The 23,430-nt window shown below is 34.8% G+C and overlaps 1 protein-coding gene across 3 annotated transcripts in view; it reads right to left on the bottom strand.

Moving 5' to 3' along the window:
* Positions 1-1,281: 1,281 nt before the first annotated feature.
* TRMT1L (tRNA methyltransferase 1L) overlaps positions 1,282-23,430 on the bottom strand; it is a 36,225-nt gene continuing 14,076 nt past the window's right edge. The window contains exons 1-9 of one of the 3 annotated variants that reach the window (XM_082833838.1): positions 22,639-23,303; positions 19,475-19,724; positions 18,862-19,074; positions 17,749-17,939; positions 8,058-8,136; positions 5,959-6,125; positions 5,238-5,300; positions 2,758-2,884; positions 1,282-2,654 (exon numbers count right to left, since the gene is read on the bottom strand). In XM_082833838.1, coding sequence (XP_082689964.1) covers positions 2,402-2,654; positions 2,758-2,884; positions 5,238-5,300; positions 5,959-6,125; positions 8,058-8,136; positions 17,749-17,939; positions 18,862-19,074; positions 19,475-19,719 — 1,338 coding nt within the window. In that variant the 5' untranslated portion in view covers positions 19,720-19,724; positions 22,639-23,303 and the 3' untranslated portion in view covers positions 1,282-2,401. Of the gene's footprint in view, positions 2,655-2,757; positions 2,885-5,237; positions 5,301-5,958; positions 6,126-8,057; positions 8,137-17,748; positions 17,940-18,861; positions 19,075-19,474; positions 19,725-22,638; positions 23,304-23,430 lie in introns of those variants that run through there. The other 2 variants (XM_082833836.1, XM_082833837.1) reach the window with 2 other exon arrangements.

Raw genomic sequence — 23,430 nt, 5'->3', positions numbered from 1 at the left:
AGGGTCAGGTCTAAGCTGGCTTGGTTACCTTTAAGTGTGTGCTTTTGCCCCTCCCAGCACTGTCACCCTCACACCAGAGGGGAGCAGTGCTGGAGCAAGAGGTGCAGAAATGGGTATTCAGCGAGGGTCAAGGGTTGAGGTGCTGGCTATGGCAGTCTGGCCTGTCAGAGATCCTGAGTGCCTCTGCCACACTGCCTGTGCAATTGCCAGTAATGGCTGCCCCCCTCCCTGTTAAGACAGCCCTTAGGGTTTGAGCTGCCTTGGCATCTTATGCCCAGCTGAGCTTTTTCCTTGGTTGTGGCAACCCTTGTTCCAATGTGAAGATGTGATGCGAGGCAAGCAGTGCTGGAGTATCTGCTCAGCTCAGGTTGGGGGGTATACCAGGGCGTTCACAGGAAAGGAGTCAGCCACTCGAGAGGTTTCAATTTCAGTCTCCCTTTCTGCCCAGCTCTGCGAGCAGGTGAGTATCCACGTGCTCATGAGTGGACAGCAGCCTTCCCACAGCCCACCTGTTAGTCTCACTGGCCCTCCAACCAGCCAAGGGGGCTCATCTTCCCTTTGTTGGACCCCAGGGCTGAGGCATCCAATATGTGGCTTGAACCACTCACCCTGCAGGGAGGGCCTTTGCCCATGTAATCTCCCTTTTCCTCTAAGTCCCCTCCCAGGATCACAGGTCCCAACCTGATTGCTTGTTTTCCCTTCTTACCCGTTTCTGTGTGAATCTTTCTTACAGCCTTGGTTGTACAGGAGTCTTTATGACAGTTTCCAGTTTTCAGTGAGAATTGTTCCACGTGTAGATGTATTTTTGAAGTGTTTGTAGGGGGAGGTGAGTTCCACATCCTCCTCCTCCTGCACCTCGATTCCTCTCCCCATACACATATTTTGTAAATAATCAGATGGTCCATGTGCTGGTTTGTCTTACAGATTTATAGTAATTTTTCTTAAGTATACAAAAAATAGTAATAACTTTTTATTTCTTTTTGTGTTCTTTTGTGAGTTATAATTTTGACTGGCAGGAATAATAAAGGTTTTTTTAATGGTCATTATAGAGACTAATTTGCACTTCACCTGTTCCTTTATTTTACTAAAATTCTATTAATTGGAGACAAGAAAAAGCAACCTTCTAGGACTATGCTGTAATAACACAAAGAGATTTTCTTTTATTTCCTCTAAGTTAATATTCTATGTTGATGCAACCTAGACTACCTGAATTTCTATATATGTCATGGGAGTGCTTACATGGTGTATTTAAACCTTTCAGTTGTTACTCTCCCTTAATTCTCAAGCTTACTGCTTGTAAGAAGTTACTTCCTCTAACAAGGTAAATATGTATTAAATCCTTGAGACAAAAATCTAAATTTTTGGTATATCTTTTTATCCAAAGTCTTACATCAAATGAAGCAAGAACAATATTTATTAATGGAAATGAGATTTTTTTCCAACTAATTTTCATAGTCATGTTAGCCTGAGCTACTTGTACAAAAAATTAGCACATACACACACCAAAAAACAAGCAAAACAACAAAAAAACCAAACCACCCCCCAAAAAACAAGAAAATCCTCACTTCAGAAAGTCATAAGGTGACAAGTTTTACTCTTGAGAGGTAGACAACCAAGCAAATGAATATTGTACGTGCATTAACTGAGGCACTTGAGATCACCCAGTTTATTTAATTCATAACAAAATCTCTCTTCAGAATTTAGTGCCTGTGAACAATCACTATATAAGAACAGTGGTCTCAATTTACTTTAACGAAATCTTACTCTGAAGTTTAGTCATGTAGACCTTAAACTGATAAGAAAATGTATTTCTATCTCAGGCAATTATTTAAATTTCTCAAAAGCTAGTAATGAAAGATCAGTGTGGGTAGAGATATGATTTCTTGAAATTGGGAATATATTTTAGCTTGTGTTTGTGAAAAAATGTATTAGTGACCTGAAAGGACATGTTCCTCCTATTCTATTTAGGGTCATTTTAATAAAAGGCTCTGGCTTCATCTTACACACTACAAACAGAAAAACATAAATATCATGAGTCAGTTTAAGTAGAGATGTGATTAAGCATAGTAAAGGATGGCTTCCATAACATAAATAAAATTCCAAACACTTTGCATGTGAAAAATTTCTGAGTGTTAAACAGTAGGGTGATCTCAGTCACAAACTTGGCCTTCACATGAAATGTTTTCATTAAAATTTTAAGTTTTCTTTAAAATAAGAAAAACTTGGAAAGCATAGCTCCCAAACCAGCTAAGTTAGAAACTGCTAATTTTCTGAATGAAAACAGCACTTTTTTTTTTTATTTTTATACAACTGAATTGAAAGAATAGAAAAAGCACTACAGTTGATACAGAGAACTATTAGGCCATCAACACAGACATCTGGGAACAAACTTCTTTTACATTTACCATCTTCTGCAGCCACTTGCTTCTGCTTTGTCATTCACTGACATTTCAACCGTGTCAGCTACTGTATCTTCGGACGCTGGTTGGACGTGGCCCTCTGACTGTCCTCCAGTGTAGGTGGGGGTGCTGTACTTTAAAAGGATAGATTTAAACTGTATTAGAGGTGCATCTGTACGGACACCCATCGGGTCAAAATGAGTTCGGCTTACTCGAAAGCCTGCTTGAGAAAGACAGCACAAAAACTTTTTTAACCTGGAACAAGGAAAGGAAAAAAATGAGGTTCTTGTACTTTTATTTAAATCACAATGTCATTAAAATATTAAATATATACACTGTCATTCACTGACTGTCTTACTTTGGCATATTCATTCCTTTAATGCTGTGTCTATGGATGTTGTAATAAAAGGGAGGATGTTCAGTATTCACATCAGTCTTTTGCCTCTTGGCTAAATTTGTGGTGGTTTCGTTACTTCTTCTCTTCCCTGAAACATACATATATAAACACAGAAAGTTAGCATTCTCTTAAAAATTACAGCCAAATACTTTTATAACTACATACTGTCTTCGAGTATAAATCCTCTGACACACACCATTTCAACCTATCTATCTAATCTTAATTCTAGACAGCTTTTATTGTAAGAAGAATATATATATTCTTGATACTTTCACTATCCTTCACCCATGTAATTTTAATATTTAACTGTTTGCTGAATCAGAACTTCTTTTCTACCTTCTTCAATTTTAAGCCTCAAGTCTATTTCCACCTTCTGTAGAAAGCCATTTATGAATTCTGGGCCAGACATCCCACACTACACTACTCAGAGTTTAAGTTCTGTCATTTTTTTGTTTTCCCTGTTTCACGTATTTAGGTCTTTTATGTGTATAAATCCTTTCTTCCCAAATTATATTCTAAGTTCCTAGGAGTAATGTCCTTTATTTCTATACTTGTGTTCTCTACTGAATGCCAATACAGTTGATCCTTGAACAATGCAGGTTTGAATTGTGTGGGTCCACTTCAACATGGATATTTTTTAATAGTAAAAACCACAGTACTACATTGTCCATGGTTGGTTGAATCTGAATCTGTGGATGAAGGGCTGACTCTAAGTTATACATGGATTAACCCTGGGGTTGTTCCAAGCGTCAACTGTATTTGATATACAGTAGGTCTTCAATGAACACAAAACAAAACCAACACAAAATCAGTCTCAAGGGCTTGGATACAGGAATTTAAAAAGGTATAATGTATGATCTCATTGCCTACTTCTTACCACAGTACTTAGCCTTTACATTTTAAGTGAAAGGCAGCTAGCAAGTTAAGTTTCTAGCAATGTATCCTTCCGAAAATCACAAAAGGAAGACAATTGAGATATCCAAGTTACTATGAGATTTTTTCTGAATGTTCAACTCAATTATTTCTACAAGGATGTTATTATGGCCAAATTTTAAATTTTTATGAAAACTAACATTCACTTAAGCAAAAGTATTCAGAAGCAAAATTTGATGCATGAAAATGATAAACTGCATTCAAAGATAAATATAAATTATTGTTGAACTGTTGCCTCATGACTCCCCCATTAAATCAAATAATTAAAACTTGATTATACTCTCACATTAAATCTAAGAAGATTTAGGAAAATCTGAGACTAAAAATCCGATACCAAACCTTAATAATTACTATCATCAGCAGTACATGGATTTTTTTTGCCTGATATTTTCTATCATGGAAGATTCTGTATGTTGATATACTAGTTTAGAATAATCATATAATTTCAGAGCTATAAAAGAACCTAAAGAGATTAGTCTAATTCCCTTAATTTATACATGAGAAAGGCTCAGAGATGTAAAATATTTTTAAAACTTATGTTTTACCTTATTCTAAAAAGGTTTTATGACAACTCTTTTGAAGGTGGGGGACCTGGCTGAGGTTATACAACAAATGACACAAGGAAGTAGAATGATGCTCTTAAATCTAATGTGCTTCAGAGTACACCATAATGCCTTTTTCTTCCTCCAACAGAGAAATTAAGGAGAATAAATCATTTAAGTGATTTGAATCTTCGCAAATTAGTTGAAGATGCCAAATGAACATGGCAAGAGTATGCAGTAATTACTAAACTGTAAGCTATTAGCAGGAGCTGAAATTTTCTTGTCTTTGAAGATCAACACTAAAATGTTGAGCAACTAATACAAAATTATAGCTTGTAATTATAGTCCTCTGTTCTTTCAGTCTTAACACTGTGTTTTCTTTTTACCTGTATACAAAACACATTTAGAATCTAACATTGTCTTTTTAAAACTTTAGACATTAAGGCACTGACATTATAAATCTTAACACCCTTTTGATATGAATTTGCAGTGTCTAATATAAGTAAATTTTAAAGTATGCACACACCCCAAATTGTAAGAAAGGCCACGTAATAAATTCTTATGGCCAGAGTATAGGGTCTTCTGGTTAATCAATGGAATTCCTATAAATCATATGTTGATGAGAAAGTTTATAAGAATTAGAATAAAATTTAATCTTAACTCTATAACCTTTATCAAATATAATTTGATCTTATTTTGGTTCATATGGTTCTTTAAGATCTTATAGCTCTTGCAAGGGGATCACCATATATTAGAGATGTGAACAAAGTACACATTAATAGAAACCTTGAACTGTGCAAATGCCAGATAAACAAGGTTGATTATAATTTTGTTGTTGGTGTAATATGAAAATGCATTTTGAAGTACGCTACCAAAGCAATCTCTTCCCTTCCAATTATCCTTCTGCTATGTGCCCTTTTGCACAGACACATACATACATATATACGCACACATATACATACATACCTTGTGCAATGTAATTATCTGTTGTGGTATCATCTGTAGTTTTAATAAATACACCATATTCTTCTTAAATAAAAACAAATGGAAATGATAAAATATTTTACAGAATAACAGTAAGCAACAATTCGAAGTTTAAATAAAAGCTTACTTAATTCTGTGCACACTGCTTTTATGAATATGAGATTCTGTGACCAAAACAGGCTACAAGAATTCATTTTTTAACCCTTTAATAAGAGCTGCTTCTTGTAATGACTCATGACAATGCTAGGATGTCTAACAAGCCCACCCTTATATCAATAGCCAGATAAAACAAAGGAGAAAAAACTTAGCTTTACTGAGTGATAAATGTAAAGCTAGCGTCCATGTCTTAATGGATATTACAAAATTTTTGGCCACACTATTCTGAGTGATCTCAGAATTCTCTCTAGAAAGCGGATGTAGGGTAATAAAATCACAACAGACTTTTAGTTCTTTTCATCTACTAAAATTTAAAAAATACGTCTGTCTTAACAAAATCATTATTTATTTCATGCCCCTAATATAAACCTGAAGAAAACTATGCAATTAAAAAAAAAAGTTAACCGGATTATGATTAAACTCATTAGGATTTACTTAAAGCACACAACTTATACTGCTTTTGATTATAACATCAAATAAAGATAAAAAGATGGAATATTTCTGATAACCAATTTGTAAGCTAGTAAATTAGTGTTCAATTAGTCACCTTGCTTGTTGAGATTTGAAGGTGCATGAACTGAAAACTGACTTTGAGGAGTACACTCTGACTCAAAGATTAATGTCTTTATTAGGGTCTGAATGTCATCTAAACCATGGTGAAGAGATTCAAATAGCATTCTTTTGAGGAATCCAGTATTGAAAAGGGAACTTGACCTGAAAAAAGAACATAGAATTGGGTTTGAGAAATGTTTTCTTTAAAAAAAAGTCTTCATAATTTAACAACAAGTAAGATAATTTGCCCACACCTTTTATCATGTCAGTTCTCTAAGCTAGTGGGATTAGTCAAGGATATTTTATTCACATTATGTCAACAAGAATTTATTGAACCCTCATAAGGTGTTTAAGTCCTGTGGTACACAGAGGTGTAAGATATACCAAAGTATAAAATTCAGTGTTTACCTTATGAAAGCTTATAAATCTAGACAGAATCTAGACAGGGACATAGTGTAAGGCAGAGGTTTTCACAATGCATATTCCAGTAATAGTAAACCTTAATTCCAGTGTATATATGGTGGGACAGGGTGAGATACATGAGAATTACATATGCTGGTGGTGATGTAGTTAAGAAATGGCCCAGGGCTGAGTCTGATATGCTTCCCATTTAATTTGAGAGTCACAGGTATAATGGACAGAATATCAGTTCCAAGTCAGATAAACTTGAATTCCTGTCCTCGCTCCACCACTCACTAGCTATGAAATCTTGAATAACTACTGCTTTTGAGTCTCACATTCCTCATCATAATATGGAAAATAAAACCTCTGACAGACTTGTTATGGGAGTTAAATGAGATAGTAGTACACTTACGATCCCTAGTACAAAGTATATCCTCAAGGAAGAGAAGCTATTAAGGTTAGCAAATTATGAAAGGATACGTGATTTTAAGTGTCAAATGAGTGATCAATATAAGATTTACTAAAAGACAATTTAAAGATTATTTGGGGTTTAAACACTTAAGAAGAAACTTCAAAGAGGATGTATAATTTAAACTGGAGGTGGCGAAGGGGTAAGAGCCTGGATGAGTGTAAAGACATGAACAATGGCTTTAAGTGAGAAAATCTTAAGTCACAGTTTAGACCTCAGTTTTGGAGGTCAGAAAACCTGAGTTCTGGCTCTGCCTGTGCTACTAACTAAATTTTAGGGGGTCAGTTTTAGCCAGCACTTAAATACACTGTGCCATAATTTTCTCATCTGTAAAATGAGGGAGGAGTTGGGCTAGATATTTCTGGATCCAGCAACCTGTTGTTCTTAATTTCCCTAGTTCCAAGATCAGTGAGTAGGATCAATGTGTGATATAAGTAAGAGAGTACTAGAAGGTAAGGCTGGCCAGGTCATTCTTAATCTACAAGTATTTACATGAAATGAAGATAAAATAATGGGTATCAGCACAAATATGTTTACTATTAGGTTAATTTTTAGGCTTAGTAGATGGCCAAACCTTGGCCTGGTAAAGTAATGAGGTTGAAGTTTGCAGTGATTCTTGTCACAATGCTGTCAGGAATCTCAAATTTCTACAAGAATATCTAGTAACAGACGCTTATGGGAAGGTGTCTGAGTAAAAGCAATTCAACTTTAAGGCATTAAAAACACAATAACTAGTTACTAAGGATGCAGAAGCACACATACATTGAATATCTGCAGCTGTGTCCTGTCTAAACAGCTTTACCTAACACAAAAGCAGACGTTTACTTTCACATGCCCTTCTTACTTAAATTCCTCAAAGATCTTTTATTAATATATTAGTTGACTGGTCTATAAAAGTGACACTTTACAATCACACCCTAGTTCTATAGTTATTACCTGAAAAAAGCCTCATTCTTACTATGCAGAAATAAATTATTTGCAGATCAGCTAGGCTTCTCTTTGATCCTACTGCATCTTAGCCCTGTCACGAACTTGGAAGAACAATGATATAGAAAAATCTGAAAACAAAACACCTCAGGTTCATAGGGGGAAAAGAATCATAATTATTTTCCTATACTTAAAAAAAAATTGAACCTTAATTTGCTTGTCTTTTACCACACATAATCAAAAGTAAACAATCAATACATATATCAGTTTTGAATATATTATGCTTAGGCACATACCATAGAGGTCCAAGTTCTATTGCTGTCTTTCCAGGCATGCTTCCATGACAGTTACAGGGTAGCTGTCTATATGGGTTTTCTGTGAAAAGATAATAAAAGGAGAAGTCAAAGGGGAAATGACAATGTAAACAGTAGTAAGTATTATATTAACAATAATTTGCAGCTACAATATACTGAGGATCTACTATGTGCCAGGTATTGTGCTAAGTATTTTATATGCATTAAAAAAATTTAATCCTTACAACTCTCTGAAGTAGGTACTGTTAAGATCTCAGTTGTATAGATCAGAGGATTAAAGCTTAAGAAAGATGTAGAAATCCACATCAAATGACTTATTAGAGGCATAGCTTTTAGTCAGTCTACTACCTGAAATAATTTAAGTAGGAGCAAGTCTTGTAAATTCCACAAGATATCCATATTTTAAAATCAACTGATTGGGATATAATTTACACGCAGTAAAATGTATACATTTTATGTGAAAAGGTTGATGAGCTTTAACAAATGTATATACCCTGGTAACTAACATCCCATCAAAATAAAGACATTTCTTATAAGTTAACTCTTCCGTAACTGGGAAGAAAATGAATTACTCTATTCCCTAGGCTCGATGCATATTCAGCCCCAAAAATCTAGGCTAGAAGAAACTAATTCAGTTTAAAGAGCAATGAGGGGTCTGATGTAATCACAAGGTGACTGGGGAGGTACAAGAGCTATTCTTAGTTTCCAAAAAAGGGTGATATTCTACCATGGACTTTTTCAGTTCACTTCAGACCCAGAATAGTCATTTTAAATCAGACTCTCTCTGAGTTCCCGCAGGCCATTCCTGGGTTGATCATTCACTTTCTTGGAATGGCCTGATCTGATCAGTGGGTCCTAGATATACCCAGAACCCAGGATTATGGTGGTAGGGACATGGGTCTATAACCTCTTGCTATCTGATATCACTCTGTCATTCAATGCAATTAAATGGCAAAATGCACAGTTGTAAAATCTTATATTTACTTAAAGGCTTCCTTCATTGTTCATTCCTAGGTCTACCTTTCAGCCTTAAAAGAAGGTGTGGTTATCATTGACCTTAGCTTTGTTGAGAATGATGTTCCTCAGTTATTATATTAATATATTCAAGAAGTTCTCCCTGAAACCATTAAATAACTAAACTACAAATACTACAGGCAGGGTTACTGAAATTAGGGCGATTTACAGTTAACGGTTCTGTCAGTCACACCAACTTACCGCCGAGAGCACAGACATAAATTTGTATTAGTCAGTTTGTTTCCTGATGCATTTTGCAAAATGCTCCCATCATATAAACCTATATCTTTTTTCAAGCCCCTCACCTAAGATTTCTCAGTGCCTGGTCAGCATCAGCATCTTGAGGGATCAGGGCTATCATTTCAAGTTACCAGTAGCAAAAAATGAAGGGGTAAAAAAAGAAAACTAGTATTTCTATGTCACTGGTAAAACAGGCTATGAAGGTAATTCCAGATAAGGAATTCAAACATATTTAGAGACTTTTATTTAAAAGCAATGGACTGAACACATACTTTATCTCTGCTGTTTCTTAAAGCATTATTAAAATGAGAACAAAGGAATAAAATTCAAACCCCAAAGATAAATAAAATGGTAAAGGAGATGACAAAAGATGATGAGAAATGTCAATGAAATTTTAGAAGTGGGAAGGACATACACAAGGGGATTTAGCAGGTCAGAGAAAGCTAAAGCCTAAGCCTGAAATGGGTAGAAGGGCTACCAATAAACAGCAAGCCCACTGGTGTGGGGGACCTGGAAAGGCTTGAGAATTGAAGGTATTGATGGTCTCTGAAGATGGGAATAGGGTGGTACCACACAAAAAAAGGCCTCGTTTAAAATTTTAAGACTTGTGGATCTTCTCTAATACCAACAGTTAGGCTTCTGCATCTTCCCCATCCCAAAAGAGGAAGTTAATCTTGGGTGAGGCTCAACCACAGAGAATCTGGGACCAGGGACATTAGTCACAGTTAAGAGTGAGGAGACATATGAAAAGGAACTAAGTAAAAGTCTGTACAAATGTTAAGACCTTTCAGTCTCCTTCTTCAACATGGTTCCTAGAAAGCTGATAGAAGACTGCAAGATTCCTCTGCAGAAATACTTACCAATCCAAGAGAAAAGAGATACACACACAGACACACACACACTTACTGACTGACTGACTGGCATTTGGGGGTTCTTGTAGTGAAAAGGCAGACTGCGTTCTCATTACAGTAAAGTCTATCTGTTTATAAGCCCTGCCGCAAGTACTTCCACATAACTTTTCAGCATGGAAAACTAAAGACCACTGGACATTTGAGATATACTACAACAGAGAACAAAATTACAAGAGAGAAATAGGAAAGAGAACTAAAACAAAATAATGGCAACAATATAAAAATAAGCAAAACAAAAATCCTATCCTCCTCTAAAATATAAAATATACCCAACTATAATCAATAGTCTTAGAGAGGTAAGATTAGATTTTACATCTCTGAAACAAGAATAGGATACTACTAAAAAGGGGGCAATGAAAAAATATGAAATAACTCTTGGAAATAAACCAAGTATGACAAATTTAAGCAGGAAAGTTGGAAAATAAAACTCAAGGAAATCTATAAAGTAGAACTAAATGCCAAATAAATTAATAGTAGAGATACAAAAAAATACAAAAAAATTAGAATTAATCTAGAAGATCCATCATATAACTAAAATGAGTTCCAGGAAGACAGAAGAGATATTTTGAGAGAAGAAAATTATCAAAGAAATAATAGAAAAAAATTTACCAGAACTGAAGAACTCAAGTTTAAGGGCTCACAGATTGTCCAGCACATTGAATTTAAAAAGATGAATTCACACACAAAATGAAGTTATTTTAGAATACTGGGTTAAGAAGAGATATTTTAGGAGCACTCAGAGACAAAAACACAAAGGACCATATATATAAGAACAATAGCAGACTTGTCAGTATTGGAGGCTAAGAGACAATGGAATAATATCTTAAACATTCTGAGGAAAAACGATTTCCAACCTAGGCTTCTATACTTGGCCATGCAATCCTTCTCAGGAAGCTATGGGAAAAAGTGTAGTTTCAAAAGGCGAAAGTAAAGAAGGAAAAGTGGAAAATACATAAGATTTAAGATATAGGAAATTCTTCAGAAGGAGAAAGCCAAAGAAAATTTCCAGTATGATGGTCTAAAAGGAAGCCCTAGGGCAACAGCTCTCAGAAGACCTAGAAAACCCCCGAAACTAGAGCAGGAGGACTGTCCCCAGGGGAATGAAATGAAACCCAAAGATTACTTGATGTTCTTAACCAAAATCACAGGAACACTGAAATTGGATTATGGATTATGAAAAGTATATATACACAAAAGGTGACAAATACATAGTAATTATTAATTCCAGAGTAAGCAAAGAGTTGTATAAAAAAAGAAATGTTATTACAGCATATTAACTGGTTCATCTGTGTTGTAGCAGCCTTCTAGGACAGATAGGCAGCAATGATTCCTGTCTCTGGCATTCATACCCTTCTATAATCCCTTCCTCTTGAATGTGAGATCACTGGATCTAGAGACTCATTTCTAGTGACTAGAATATGGCAATATTCTCTTTTTCTCTTTCCTTCTTTTCCTTTCTCTCTCTGGTTCTTGCTTAATCCTTCCGACGAAGTGAGCTGCTATGCTGTGAGTATGAAGAGGACTGCATGACAAGCAGTAACCATGTGAATGAGCTTGTAAGCAGATCCTACCTCAGTCAGGCCTTGATGATTGCAGCCCTGGCCAACACCTTGACTGTGTACTTGTGAGAGACCCTCAGCTACTGGACCCAACTGAACCATACCCAGATTCTTGACTCAGAGAAACTATGAGATAATAAAAAGTTGTTTCAAGCCACTAAGTTTTGGAGTAATTTGTTACACAGTAATACATAACCAATATGACTTGTGAACAATATTTTTATATTTATAAAAATATAAACACTGAATACTGATTAAGCCAACACTGGAGAGGAGAACTACATGCATGTGACTGGGCTGGCTTGAGATGCTGAATACTCTTCTTCCATGAAAGGAAGTTACAGGCAGTATAAGCATGCTACTTAGAAATAGGGAAGACACTAAACATTAAAGACTTTAAATATTAGAAGAAACAGCTATGAGGTTTTAGCTGTTGACTTTAGGGAGTGGGGCAGATATCATTATTTTATTAATAAGACTTATGGAACTATTTGACTTTTTAAATTATGTATTACAAATTGATAAACATAAAAAATTCTAAGTGACCTGACTTTTTTGAAAGACATAATCATTTACACTCTGCAAGTCCTGTATGATTACAAACAAAATGCAGACAACAAATCATATTGCTTTATAGCAATTTATTAAGTAAAAAATCCTTTAAAATGTTTAATTAGGGGGAGGGGGAGGGATAGATTGGGAGTTTGGCGTTAGTAGTTGCAAACTATTACATTTAGAATGGATAAACAACAAGGTCCTACTGTATAGCACAGGGAACTATATCCAATCCCGTGGGATAAACCATAATGGAAAAGAATATAAAAAAGAATGTATATGTGTGTATAACTGAGTCACTTCGCTGTACAGCAAAAATATAACACTGTAAATCAACTATATGTCAATTAAAAAAATATTAAAAAAAAGAAAAACCACTGTAGTAACAGTCCAAAATTATACAGCAACATGAAGCACTTCTGATGGAGAGGGAAAGATGTTAGGTTTTTATGGATTCAGGATCAAATCTGAACAGAGTGTATTTGAGTTTAGTTACTTGTCGATACTGTAAAACACACATGGTGAGATATGAAAGGATAATAAACTCCATGTAAGGAAGAATTGATTCATAATTTTAAGGGCAGGAACACTGTCAGTAACACCGGGGTATGAGGTAAAAAACACTGAGATTCTTTTTTATTGAGGGAAACTCACATTACTGATACCCTTTTAAACACTGAAGAGGTCTGTTATTTCTTACATAAAGGAAAACTGAATTAGGAAAAATCAGAAAAGAAACCATAGGGCACTAAACCAATTATCCAGGAGGACCAAAACTTTCCAAAGTTTCATCAAAGATATTTATGAAATCTATATTTTAAAAAGCCAGAGTGGATTCTGTAACTCCTCTGATTATGTTGCATTGAAACCAAGATTAGGATGGTGGACTGAGCATTTAAACCTGTCTTCTCTTCTTATTCCAAATCTCTAGAAATGATAGAAAATATATTTTTATGAAAAATTCCTAAATAGTGCTGGAAAATAAGATGAGCCATCACACATCCCAAATCATTCAGTGCTTTCTGAAAGCCTACAAGCTGTGAGATCATACTACTGGAAGAAAACCACACTGGAGAGAATAGCTATTAAAGGCAGAAATAGCCTAGGGGCTATATGAACCTAAAAAGCAAGGATGAATGGCACTAGAGTAGCTCTAGGACAACTGTTAAAGGGATTGGTTAGAAAACTACTTGAAGCAGCTTACAATTATATAACTCCTCTAATCCATGATTAGTAATTACAGAAGATATTTGTCTTCAGTTTGAAGTGATAAAGGTTTAGGTTGGAGAAGCAAGATAGTGCCCCAAACTTGATAAAAAACAATTATCTAGGGCCCTAAGAAGCTCTGAATTCCAAGTAGGATAAACACAGAGAGACTCACTCAGACACATCATAATCAAACTGCTGAAAGCTACACAGAAAATCTTGAAAGCAGTAAGAGAAAAATAAGTTATCAAGTATGAGGGAACAACAATACAATTAATGGGGACTTTCCTGGTGGTGCAGCGGTTAAGAATCCGCCTGCCAAAGCAGGGGACATGGGTTTGAGCCCTGGTCTGGGAAGATCCCACATGCCGCGGAACAACTAAGCCCGTGCGCCACAACTACTGAGCCTGCGCTCTAGAGCCCACGAGTCACAACTACTGAAGCCCACGTACCACAACTACTGAAGCCCACGTGTCTAGAGCCCGTGCTCCGCAACAAGAGAAGCCACCGCAATGAGAAGCCCGCGCACTACAACGAAGAGTAAACCCCGCTCGCTGCAACTAGAGAAAGCCCGTGCACAGCAACGAAGACCCAATGCAGCCATAGATAAATAAATAAATTAATTAAAAACAAAAAAAACCCAATTAATGGCTGACTTTTAATCAGAAATAATAGAGGCCAGAAGGCACTGGAATGACATAGTTGAAGTGCTGAGAGGAAAAAAAAGAACTATCAACCAATAATTCTACATCCAGCAAAACTATCCTTCAAAAAAGAAGGTGAAATAAAGACATTCTCAGGTAAACAAAAACTAGGAGAATTTGTTGTAGCAGACTCACCCTATAAGAAATACTAAAGGGGGTTCTTCAGGTTGAAAGGAAATTTTACAGAGTGATTTGAATCCAAAGGAAGGAATAAAGAATACTGGAAAGGTAATTATGTGGGTAGCAATGAAAGATATGTGTGTGTGTCTCTTTTCTTAATTTTCTTTTAAACTCATAAGATTTAAAAAATAATACTATATTATTGGATTGGGTCTGTAGATGTAATTAACATATGACAAAAATAGCACAGGAGGTGAGAGAAAAATAGAATTATATTAGAGCAAAGCTGCCACATTTTGTCAGTCTTAAGTCAGTATTAACCTGAGGTAGATCAAGATAAGTTAAAGGTATATATTATAATCCCTGGAGAAACCATTAAGAAGATAACTGGAAAAAACATAGCTAAGAAACCAACAGAGGAATTAATTTAAATGACACAGTAAAAAAATATTTAACACTATGAAGGCAGCAAAGGAGGAACACAGAAGACATGAGATACATATAAAACAAATAGTAAAAGTGCTGAAAAGCCAAACATTTTAATAACTACATTCAATATGAATGGTCTAAACACTCATCAAAAGGCAGAAACAATCAGATCGGATAAAAAAGCAAGATCTAATAAGACACTTACAGATTAAAACTAAAAGGATAAAAAATATATTATGCAAATAGTAACTATGAGAGTGGTATTTGTATTAATATCAGACTATAGGCTTTCAGATAAATATCAGGGATAAAGACAGACATTTCATAATGACAAAAGAGCCAAAGATGATACAACAATTATAAATATATATGAATATTTTTAGATAAAATGATAGTTAAAGAAGACAGGTTGAAGAGAGCACACGCATAATAGTACAACGTAAGACAAATTTTAGAATTAAAAAATATTTAAGAAAGCTTTCTTGAAAGGATATTTGAAGCTACATGATGAAAGGGGATGCCATGATTAGGAAAAATCCTAAAAATAAGGTTAGAACATAGTATTTCAAAAGTAAATATTCCTTTGGGAAGCCAGGCAAAATAATTATGTCATATAAAAGAAGGAAAAGTTACAATAATATTCAGTAATAGAAGACAATAAAAGAATTTTGACAAGGCACTCAAACTCTAAACTTTTTAAGTATAAAGCTATAAACAGGGAGCTTTAAACATGCAAGAAATCAAAGAGTATTTTCCCCATGAACCCTCTTGACTAAACTCAGAAAGTTAAATTTAGCCAACCAACACATAATTCAAGAAATTATGGCAAGAACACTGATGATGAGCACTGAATATATTTAATGTGTGGATTATACTGGCAAAATAGAATATAAATGTTACATATAACATAAAAATGGTATAATGGACAAAAATTAGGAAGGGAAAATGGAAAATGGCAGGCTATTACCTCATTTATGTTAGCAAAAAGCCAAAGTATATTACTTAAAACCGATAAATCCAAATTACAGAAACATACACATATTTGCTACTACAAAAGTAAACATTAAGAAAATAAACAACAGACTAGATAAGTCAGTATCTAATATAGTTAAGAGAAAAGGGCAGAAAGGACAAATACTAAAACTTTAAAAAAATAAGGAGAATATAACCATAGAAACCAAAGAAATGAGAATCATTAGACAACACTTGGCTCAACTCTATGCAAATAAATTAGAAAAGCTGAGTGAATACTATTAACCCTTTAGTGAACAAATAATCCTGATGCTAGCTAAACTGTTCCCAAGCATTGAAAAAAATGTAAAAGTTCCAAATTCTTTTTGAAGGGAATTTAAACTAATTCTAAAGCCCAACCAAAATTATTCTAAAAAGGAAAACTATATACCATCTTATTTATGATATTGAAACAGAACTCCTTTAAAAAGTTAGTAAACAGAATCCATAATAAAAGAATACTTCCTGACAGAGTAGTTTATTCTAGAAAGTCAGAATGATTTGATATTGGAAAATTTTATTACAATCAATCAAATTAATAGATCTAAGGAGAAATACCATATAATCACCTCCACAGATGCTGAAAAAACATGTGACAAAATTCAACATCGTGATAAAACATAGTAAAATTGTAAATGAAGGTTACTTTCTCAACATGATAAATGATAGGTATCTCAGATTCAAGTATGAATCAGAAAGCACCAGAGGGAACTAAAACAAGGAACATGACAGGATGCCCTCCATTCCTACTATCAATTAACACTGTAGCAAAAGTATTAACTCTTGGACAAAAGAAAAGCATACTGGGTTCTTAGGAAGCTTCAGAACTGTAACAATATCTCTATCCTCCTTAATGTGATCAAGATAAACCACCAACTGGTTTATTTATTTATTTTTTGTTAAGCCAAAACAAAGGATCCAATGTCAGAACACTGAAAATAGAGCTATGAGAAGGGATTGTCTTAACAGATATTAAACAACACTAAAAGTCTTCTGTAATCAAAACAATGGGATAGAGGTGTATGAACATCCAACCACTGGAAAAGAATAGAAAATCCAGAAACAAACTCAAATACATGTGGGATTTTAATATAAGATAAATATGGTAGTCTCAAATCAGTGAAGACGTGAACTATTCAATGAAACATAACCTTCCTTGAATAATATAGGATAGGAAAGCTCTTTCCAACTACAGACAAAATCCAGAGTACATTAAAAGTTTGATTAACTTAACAACAGCAACAATGAAAAATTTCTGCATGAAAAGGTAAAAAAAAAGATGCAAACACAAGTGACAAAATGAGAAAAAATATCTGCAACTATCGTATCATATCACAAGGGTTAAACTCTAGTATATAAAGGAGTTCTTAAAAATCCATATTTAAAAAATGCCAAGAACCTAACAGAAAACAATGGGCAACTCTATGTCCCAGAAAAGCAAAATAGAAACAGCTTGATGAGGGCACAAGCCACATCTTTTCCCTTGATTCCCCAGGCCTGGCATATAGTAGAGGCTCAATAAATGTTTACTGAATGAATTTTATAACTGATGGCTTTTATATTCAGTCAGAAACATGAAAATTATTTTTACAGAATTAATGATTTGAAACATCCTAGATAAAGAGGTAATCTGACTTAATGTTCCTAAAATTAGTGACACTGGAAACTAAGTTATTTCTAGATGTTTCAACAGAGGGCAGGGCTAAAGAGCATAAATTATGATGAGTAAATGATTTTAATGAACTCACACGAATGTCTTGTCTGTTGATGAAAGGAAATCCAGTATAGGAAATAAAGTTAGCACTGTAATCTTTAAAATCAAAGGACAACAATATGTATAATTAGGGATGTGATAAAGGCTTATTCATTGGAGGCTTACAGATAAATTAAACCGAATATACAGTCAAAAGAAACTTGAATTTACCTTCTACCATATTACCATCCTTCTGAAAAATTCTCTCTTCACACCACTGACAATGGATTAGGTACTGAATCTTCTTGGCTGTTTCATCTGCAGAAGTAGGCCCCCTCAAAACTCTCACAACAACCAATACAAAATGTTCCAGAGCCACTGCAAACAGTACTTCTATGCCTTTGTTACATCGGGCTGCAGCTCTGGAAAAATTTATTAAAGTTATTTTGGGAGCTTATCATTTTCCTTTGTTTGGCATTATACTGACAGTACTAACTTGGACACTAAACTATGGATGGGTTATGGGAAAATAAGGAAAATTCAATTCTTAGTAGCAGTGATTTTAAAAGATCATTACTATAACTTCTACACAAATTGAAACACAGGATATATAGGATGCTTGGCAGGATTTTAGTAACTACACATTTTCCCTTATGAAATCTTCTCAATATTCTCTGGTTTTCAGTGTCACTTTGTTTCTTGTCATCACAACCATCTTTCTTTCTTTTTATCTACTTTTTTCTATAAAAGCTTCCTCTAAACAATATATGTTTATTGAGTACTAACTACATGCAGGAACTGAACAGTCAGTGAAAAATGAATAAGCAAAGTCCTTGCCATTATTACTTTTATATACTTTTGGATTAAATTCTACTTGATACCATTTATGTACTTAGTTTTCCCTCTACAGTTCTAAACTAACTTAAACTTTGTATGTATTGATTTGAATCAAGTTTATAAGCCATCATTTTTTAACCTACATAAATAAAAGATGAAATGGACAAAAAATGATTGTTTCTAAATCTAAAAACAGGCTTTGCTTTCCCTTTTCATGGTGCTGTCCCCTACATTGTTGAAATAAACTGATTTGAAATTAACTTTCAATATTTTCTTTCTTAGTACTTTAATTATTTTAATAACATTTTAAATTGAAGAGTAAACTATTTTAGGCACAAGCTTTCAAATCAAATTCTAACTTAAGATTACCAAACAAATCAAGATTACATATATGGAATACGGAATTTGTATTTCATGCATATTTTGAAGAATGAAATAAACACTTCTTGTAATATTATTTCTTTTTATCATATACCCAGACAAGGTACACTGTTGGCCATTTGGTACCTTGCCACTGCAGCTACAACAATTCTGGCTGCTAGCTCCTTGTAATATTCAGTTCGGACAATGTTACAGCCGTAGTGACGCCGGGCAACATGTTGTGCCTTGGCATATAAAGAACTGATATCTGTAGAAGTCACTGACACTATGCCAAGGTTTCTTATATTTCTGAATGCAGAATCAAGATAGTTCACAGATGTTCCAAAAGGGTCTAGGTGTCTAAAATCACAAAGAATACAGACATATTTAAAATCATACTAGTATCCAAAATAATACCATTGTCATTATTTCTAATGACAAAATTCCACGGATTCAAAAGGACTTCATAAATCTATTTTAAATATATAATTATGTTTTTAAAGTAAGCAATAAAATGATCATATGATAGGTTACACATGTAAAAATAAATCAGGCTTAGAGGAAATTGTCATGCCCAGGCATTTTATTTCAAATGCTAGAAAATGTTCTTACTGCTTTCCTTAGGCCAATGCCAAAAAACTTTATTAATTTAAATAAACAAACAGTGACAAACTATGTTAATTTTTAACGGCCCCCTTCCTACCCCGTCTCCCGCCAAATCCAAGTCAGTTTAGAAAGTGACACAATTTTTTTCACTTACATGAAATCAAAAGATCTCAAATGCATCAGTACATTGGCATCCATTTTGGTCACCTTAATATTACCAAAGTTTTCCTCTCCTTCTTCAGGAATATCATCACTCTCTTCCTTTTCCTTACAGTCCACTACCACTTTCAGTTTGTTTAAATGGCAGTTCTCCTGAATCAACGTCACAGAGTTTTCATTCAAATCATTAATTGTAACCTTGACTGCATTCCCAAGGTGTTTTGCCCATTGTAATCCCATTATCCCTTGGGAGAAATTGGAGGAAAAATGAGTTTTTAAATTGTAATAAAGAATAAAAGTAGTATAATAATAAAGAATATAATTTTATAAATAACAAAAACAATTCTTTCAAAATCTTAATACTTTCATAAGTAATTCTTATTCTACTTTCTCACTAAAATGCCTCTGAAGAAAATTTACCACAAGAAAATGTGTCCAACAGATTTCCATTAATAGTTTGTAAAAAAACTTTTCTATAATCCATGTTCAAATAAAATATCCATGTATGTTCTTTATTTGGGCTTTGGTAGGATTTTTTTTTCTTTCTTTTTACAATGGAATACTTTTTTGAAACAAAATCTTACAGAGAAACCCAATATACAATATGAGTAAGAGTGCAGTTACTGTACTTGAAGGGAAGATGGGTAGTTGGAACTCCTCCTGCTGAAGTTTACCCTAATGCACCAAAATATGAAAACAAGTTTCCTGGATCAGTGCTTTTCAAATACTGCACAACAGCATCATTGTGAATGAAAAAGCACAACTTTGTATGTGTAAGCAAATGACCAAGAGGAATTGAGACCAAGAGGGCCCTTCTCACAAGGCTTTCTATTCCTATTGGACTTGAGTCATAAGGGACATTCACTACACAGTGGGAGATGGTGACACAAGCCTAGCCAATATGGAGTAGAAAAAGCCCTATTTACGGGAAGTATTAACCATCTTCTCCCTACATGTGCTTCATAAATGTAAAAAGTTAGCATTTACTATGTGCCATGGTCTTTACATACATTTTCCTACTCTTATAACAAGCTTGTGAAGTAAGTTCCAATATTCACATTTTATATTTATTTATTTGGCTGCATTGGGTCTTAGTTGTGGCAGGTGGGCTCCTTATTTGCGGCTCACCAGCTTCTTGGTTGTGGCACGTAGGCTCCTTAGTTGCAGCAGGCAGGCTCCTTAGTTGCGGCTCACTGGCTCCTTAGTTGTGGCATGTGAACTCTTAGTTGCATCATGCATGTGGGATCTAGTTCCTGGATGAGGGATCAAACCTGGGCCCCCTGCATTGAGAGCATGGAGTCTTAACTACTGCACCACCAGGGAAGTCCCTATCCACGTTTCAGAGATGGGGAAACATGCAAAATGACTGCTATGAGCTTGATTTTAGTTTACCAAGGCACATTAAAAAGAAAAGGCTGAGAAGATCTTACTTAAATGATAGTTTTAGGGATTTCAGGTAAAAAAAAGAGTAGTTCATTGCATCATTATTTACAGTAGCCAAGACATGGACACAATCTAAGTGTCCACAGATGGATGAATGAATAAAGAATATGTGGCATATATATATATATATATATATATACGTGTATATATATATATACACACACATATATATATACCCAGTGGAATACCATTCAGCCATAAAACAGAAGGCAATCCTGCCATTTCAGACAACATGGATGGACCCTGAAGGCAGTATGCTAAGTGAAATAAATCAGAGAAAGACAAATACTGTATGATCTAACTTACATGTGGAATCTAAAAAAACCAAACTCACAGAAATGGAGATCGGATTTGTGGCTGCCAGAGGTGGAGACTGGAAGGGTGGGAGAACTGGGTGGATATGGACGGGTACAGACTTGCAGTTATAAGATAAGTATGTTCTGGGGATATAATGTATAGCAGGGTGATTATAGTTAATGATACTGTATTGTTTATTGGAAAGTGACTAAGAAAGAAGAACACAGAAGTTCTCATAAAAAGGAAAGAAAAATCTGTAACTATGTGAGGTGATGGATGTTAATTTTTTTTGGTGATCATTTTACAATATATACATATCATTATGTTGTATATCTATAACTTATACAATGTTATATGTTGATTATATCTCAATAAAACTGGAGGAAAAAAAATGACTCCACTATCAAGAAACGTATACAGTACCCAGTCTAGGATAGACATTTAATAAATTTTATTGAATGTAAAAAGAGAGAGAGAGAGAAGTTGTGTCAGGGAAAATGCTGGGAAATAAATCTGGAAAAGTAGATTGGGTCAGATTATAGAGGATATTAAATTGCAATCTGAGAAGCTGAACTCTATTTAGACAATAAAGATGCATGATTTTTTTGACTGAGAAGTAACATTATCAATTCAGTGTTTCAGAGGAAGGGCTGTTTGCAATAGCATACAAGACAGACTGGGTGGGAGAGATATCATTGCCAAAAATCATTACATTGGTGGATATGGAATGGAAAAGGAGTATGAGTCATAATAAAAAAGAATAATTAGAACAGATCTGTGGTTGAGTGTATGTGGGGACAGTGGCAGAAAAAGGAGTAAAAATTGATTCAAATTTAAAATACGACTGGTGGGACTTTCCTGGTGGTCCAGTGGTAAAGAATCTGCCTTCCAATGCAGGGGACGTGAGTTCGATCCCTGGTCGGGGAACTAAGATCCTACATGTCGCGGGGCAACTAAGCCTGCGCGCCACAACTACTGAGCTCACCCACCTCTACTAAAGAGCCTGCGTTCTGCAAACTACAGAGCCTATGTGCTCTGGAGCCCACGCCACAACTAGAGAAGAGAAAACCCGCATGTCACAACTATAGAGAAGCCTGCGTGCCACTACGAAGAGCCTGCGCACCACGAGTGCCGCAACAAAATATCCCACATGCCGCAATGAATATGCTGCATGCTGCAACAAAGACCCAACCCAGCCAAATAAACAAATATTAAAAAAAAAAATCCAACTGGCTCAGAGGATGTGATCAGCTTAAAATCACTACTTCATTACTTTTACCATATTTACAGAGACATTACTAATGATGATGATGATGGTAGTAGAAGTGGTAATAAAACAATAATGATGATACTGAGTACTTTTATAGCATTTGCTGTATACCAGACACTGTTCCAATTTCTTTACATGTATTAATTTACCTAATCTTCACATTATTTTATGGTGGGTACCCTCCTTTAGATAGATGAGGAAACTGAAGCATAAATTTCCTGTGGTTAGACAGCTAACACGTTATAAAGCTGGGATTTGAATGCAGCCAGTTTGATTCCACAGTCCATGTTTTTCACCACTAGTTCTCCCTGAGGAGAGGAACATGAGAGCTAAGTCATGCTTTCATCCCATTGGTACAAACTTCCCAAGAATACACTCCTATAACCTTTAAGAAGTAAGATGTGGATTAGGTACAAGTGGCTTCTTAGAAATTTTCTACTTTTTCCATTATCTTTTCTCTACTGTTAAGTCCTTTTGGGAAAAATGTTCTCAATCTTTAAAATGTCACCTTACCCCACTGCCTAATGACTAAGCAATATTTACTGCATCACAAAAAAGAGACAACCAAATACCAACTGATAGCTGATTGCAGTAAATGTGTATTCTTGCAAAAAAAAAAAAAAATCCTATCTGAATCTGCAAACCTGAAGATCCAACTACCAATTTACAGAAATACGAGAGACAGAGGAACCATGTGATGGTTCATCTTATATGAACCATGGTGATGCAATCAGCAAAAATCTAGACTGTGGGAAACTCTACAGGGCAAATGACCTGTTATATCAACAAATAATTATCACACATACACACAAAATGATGGAAGGTAATATAGATTAAGAAGAGACTTAAGAGACATACTAAACAACTGAAATATATAGCCTTTGTTTGGATTCAGATTTGAATTTAAAAAAAATTATGAAATAGGTATATCTAAACATTTG

The sequence above is a fragment of the Leucopleurus acutus genome (genome assembly GCF_964270905.1).
Source record: "Leucopleurus acutus genome assembly, chromosome: 2".
Classification (NCBI taxonomy): Eukaryota; Metazoa; Chordata; class Mammalia; order Artiodactyla; family Delphinidae; genus Leucopleurus; species Leucopleurus acutus.
Note: the sequence above shows the minus strand (reverse complement) of the source record. Positions and strands in the feature narration are given on the sequence as shown.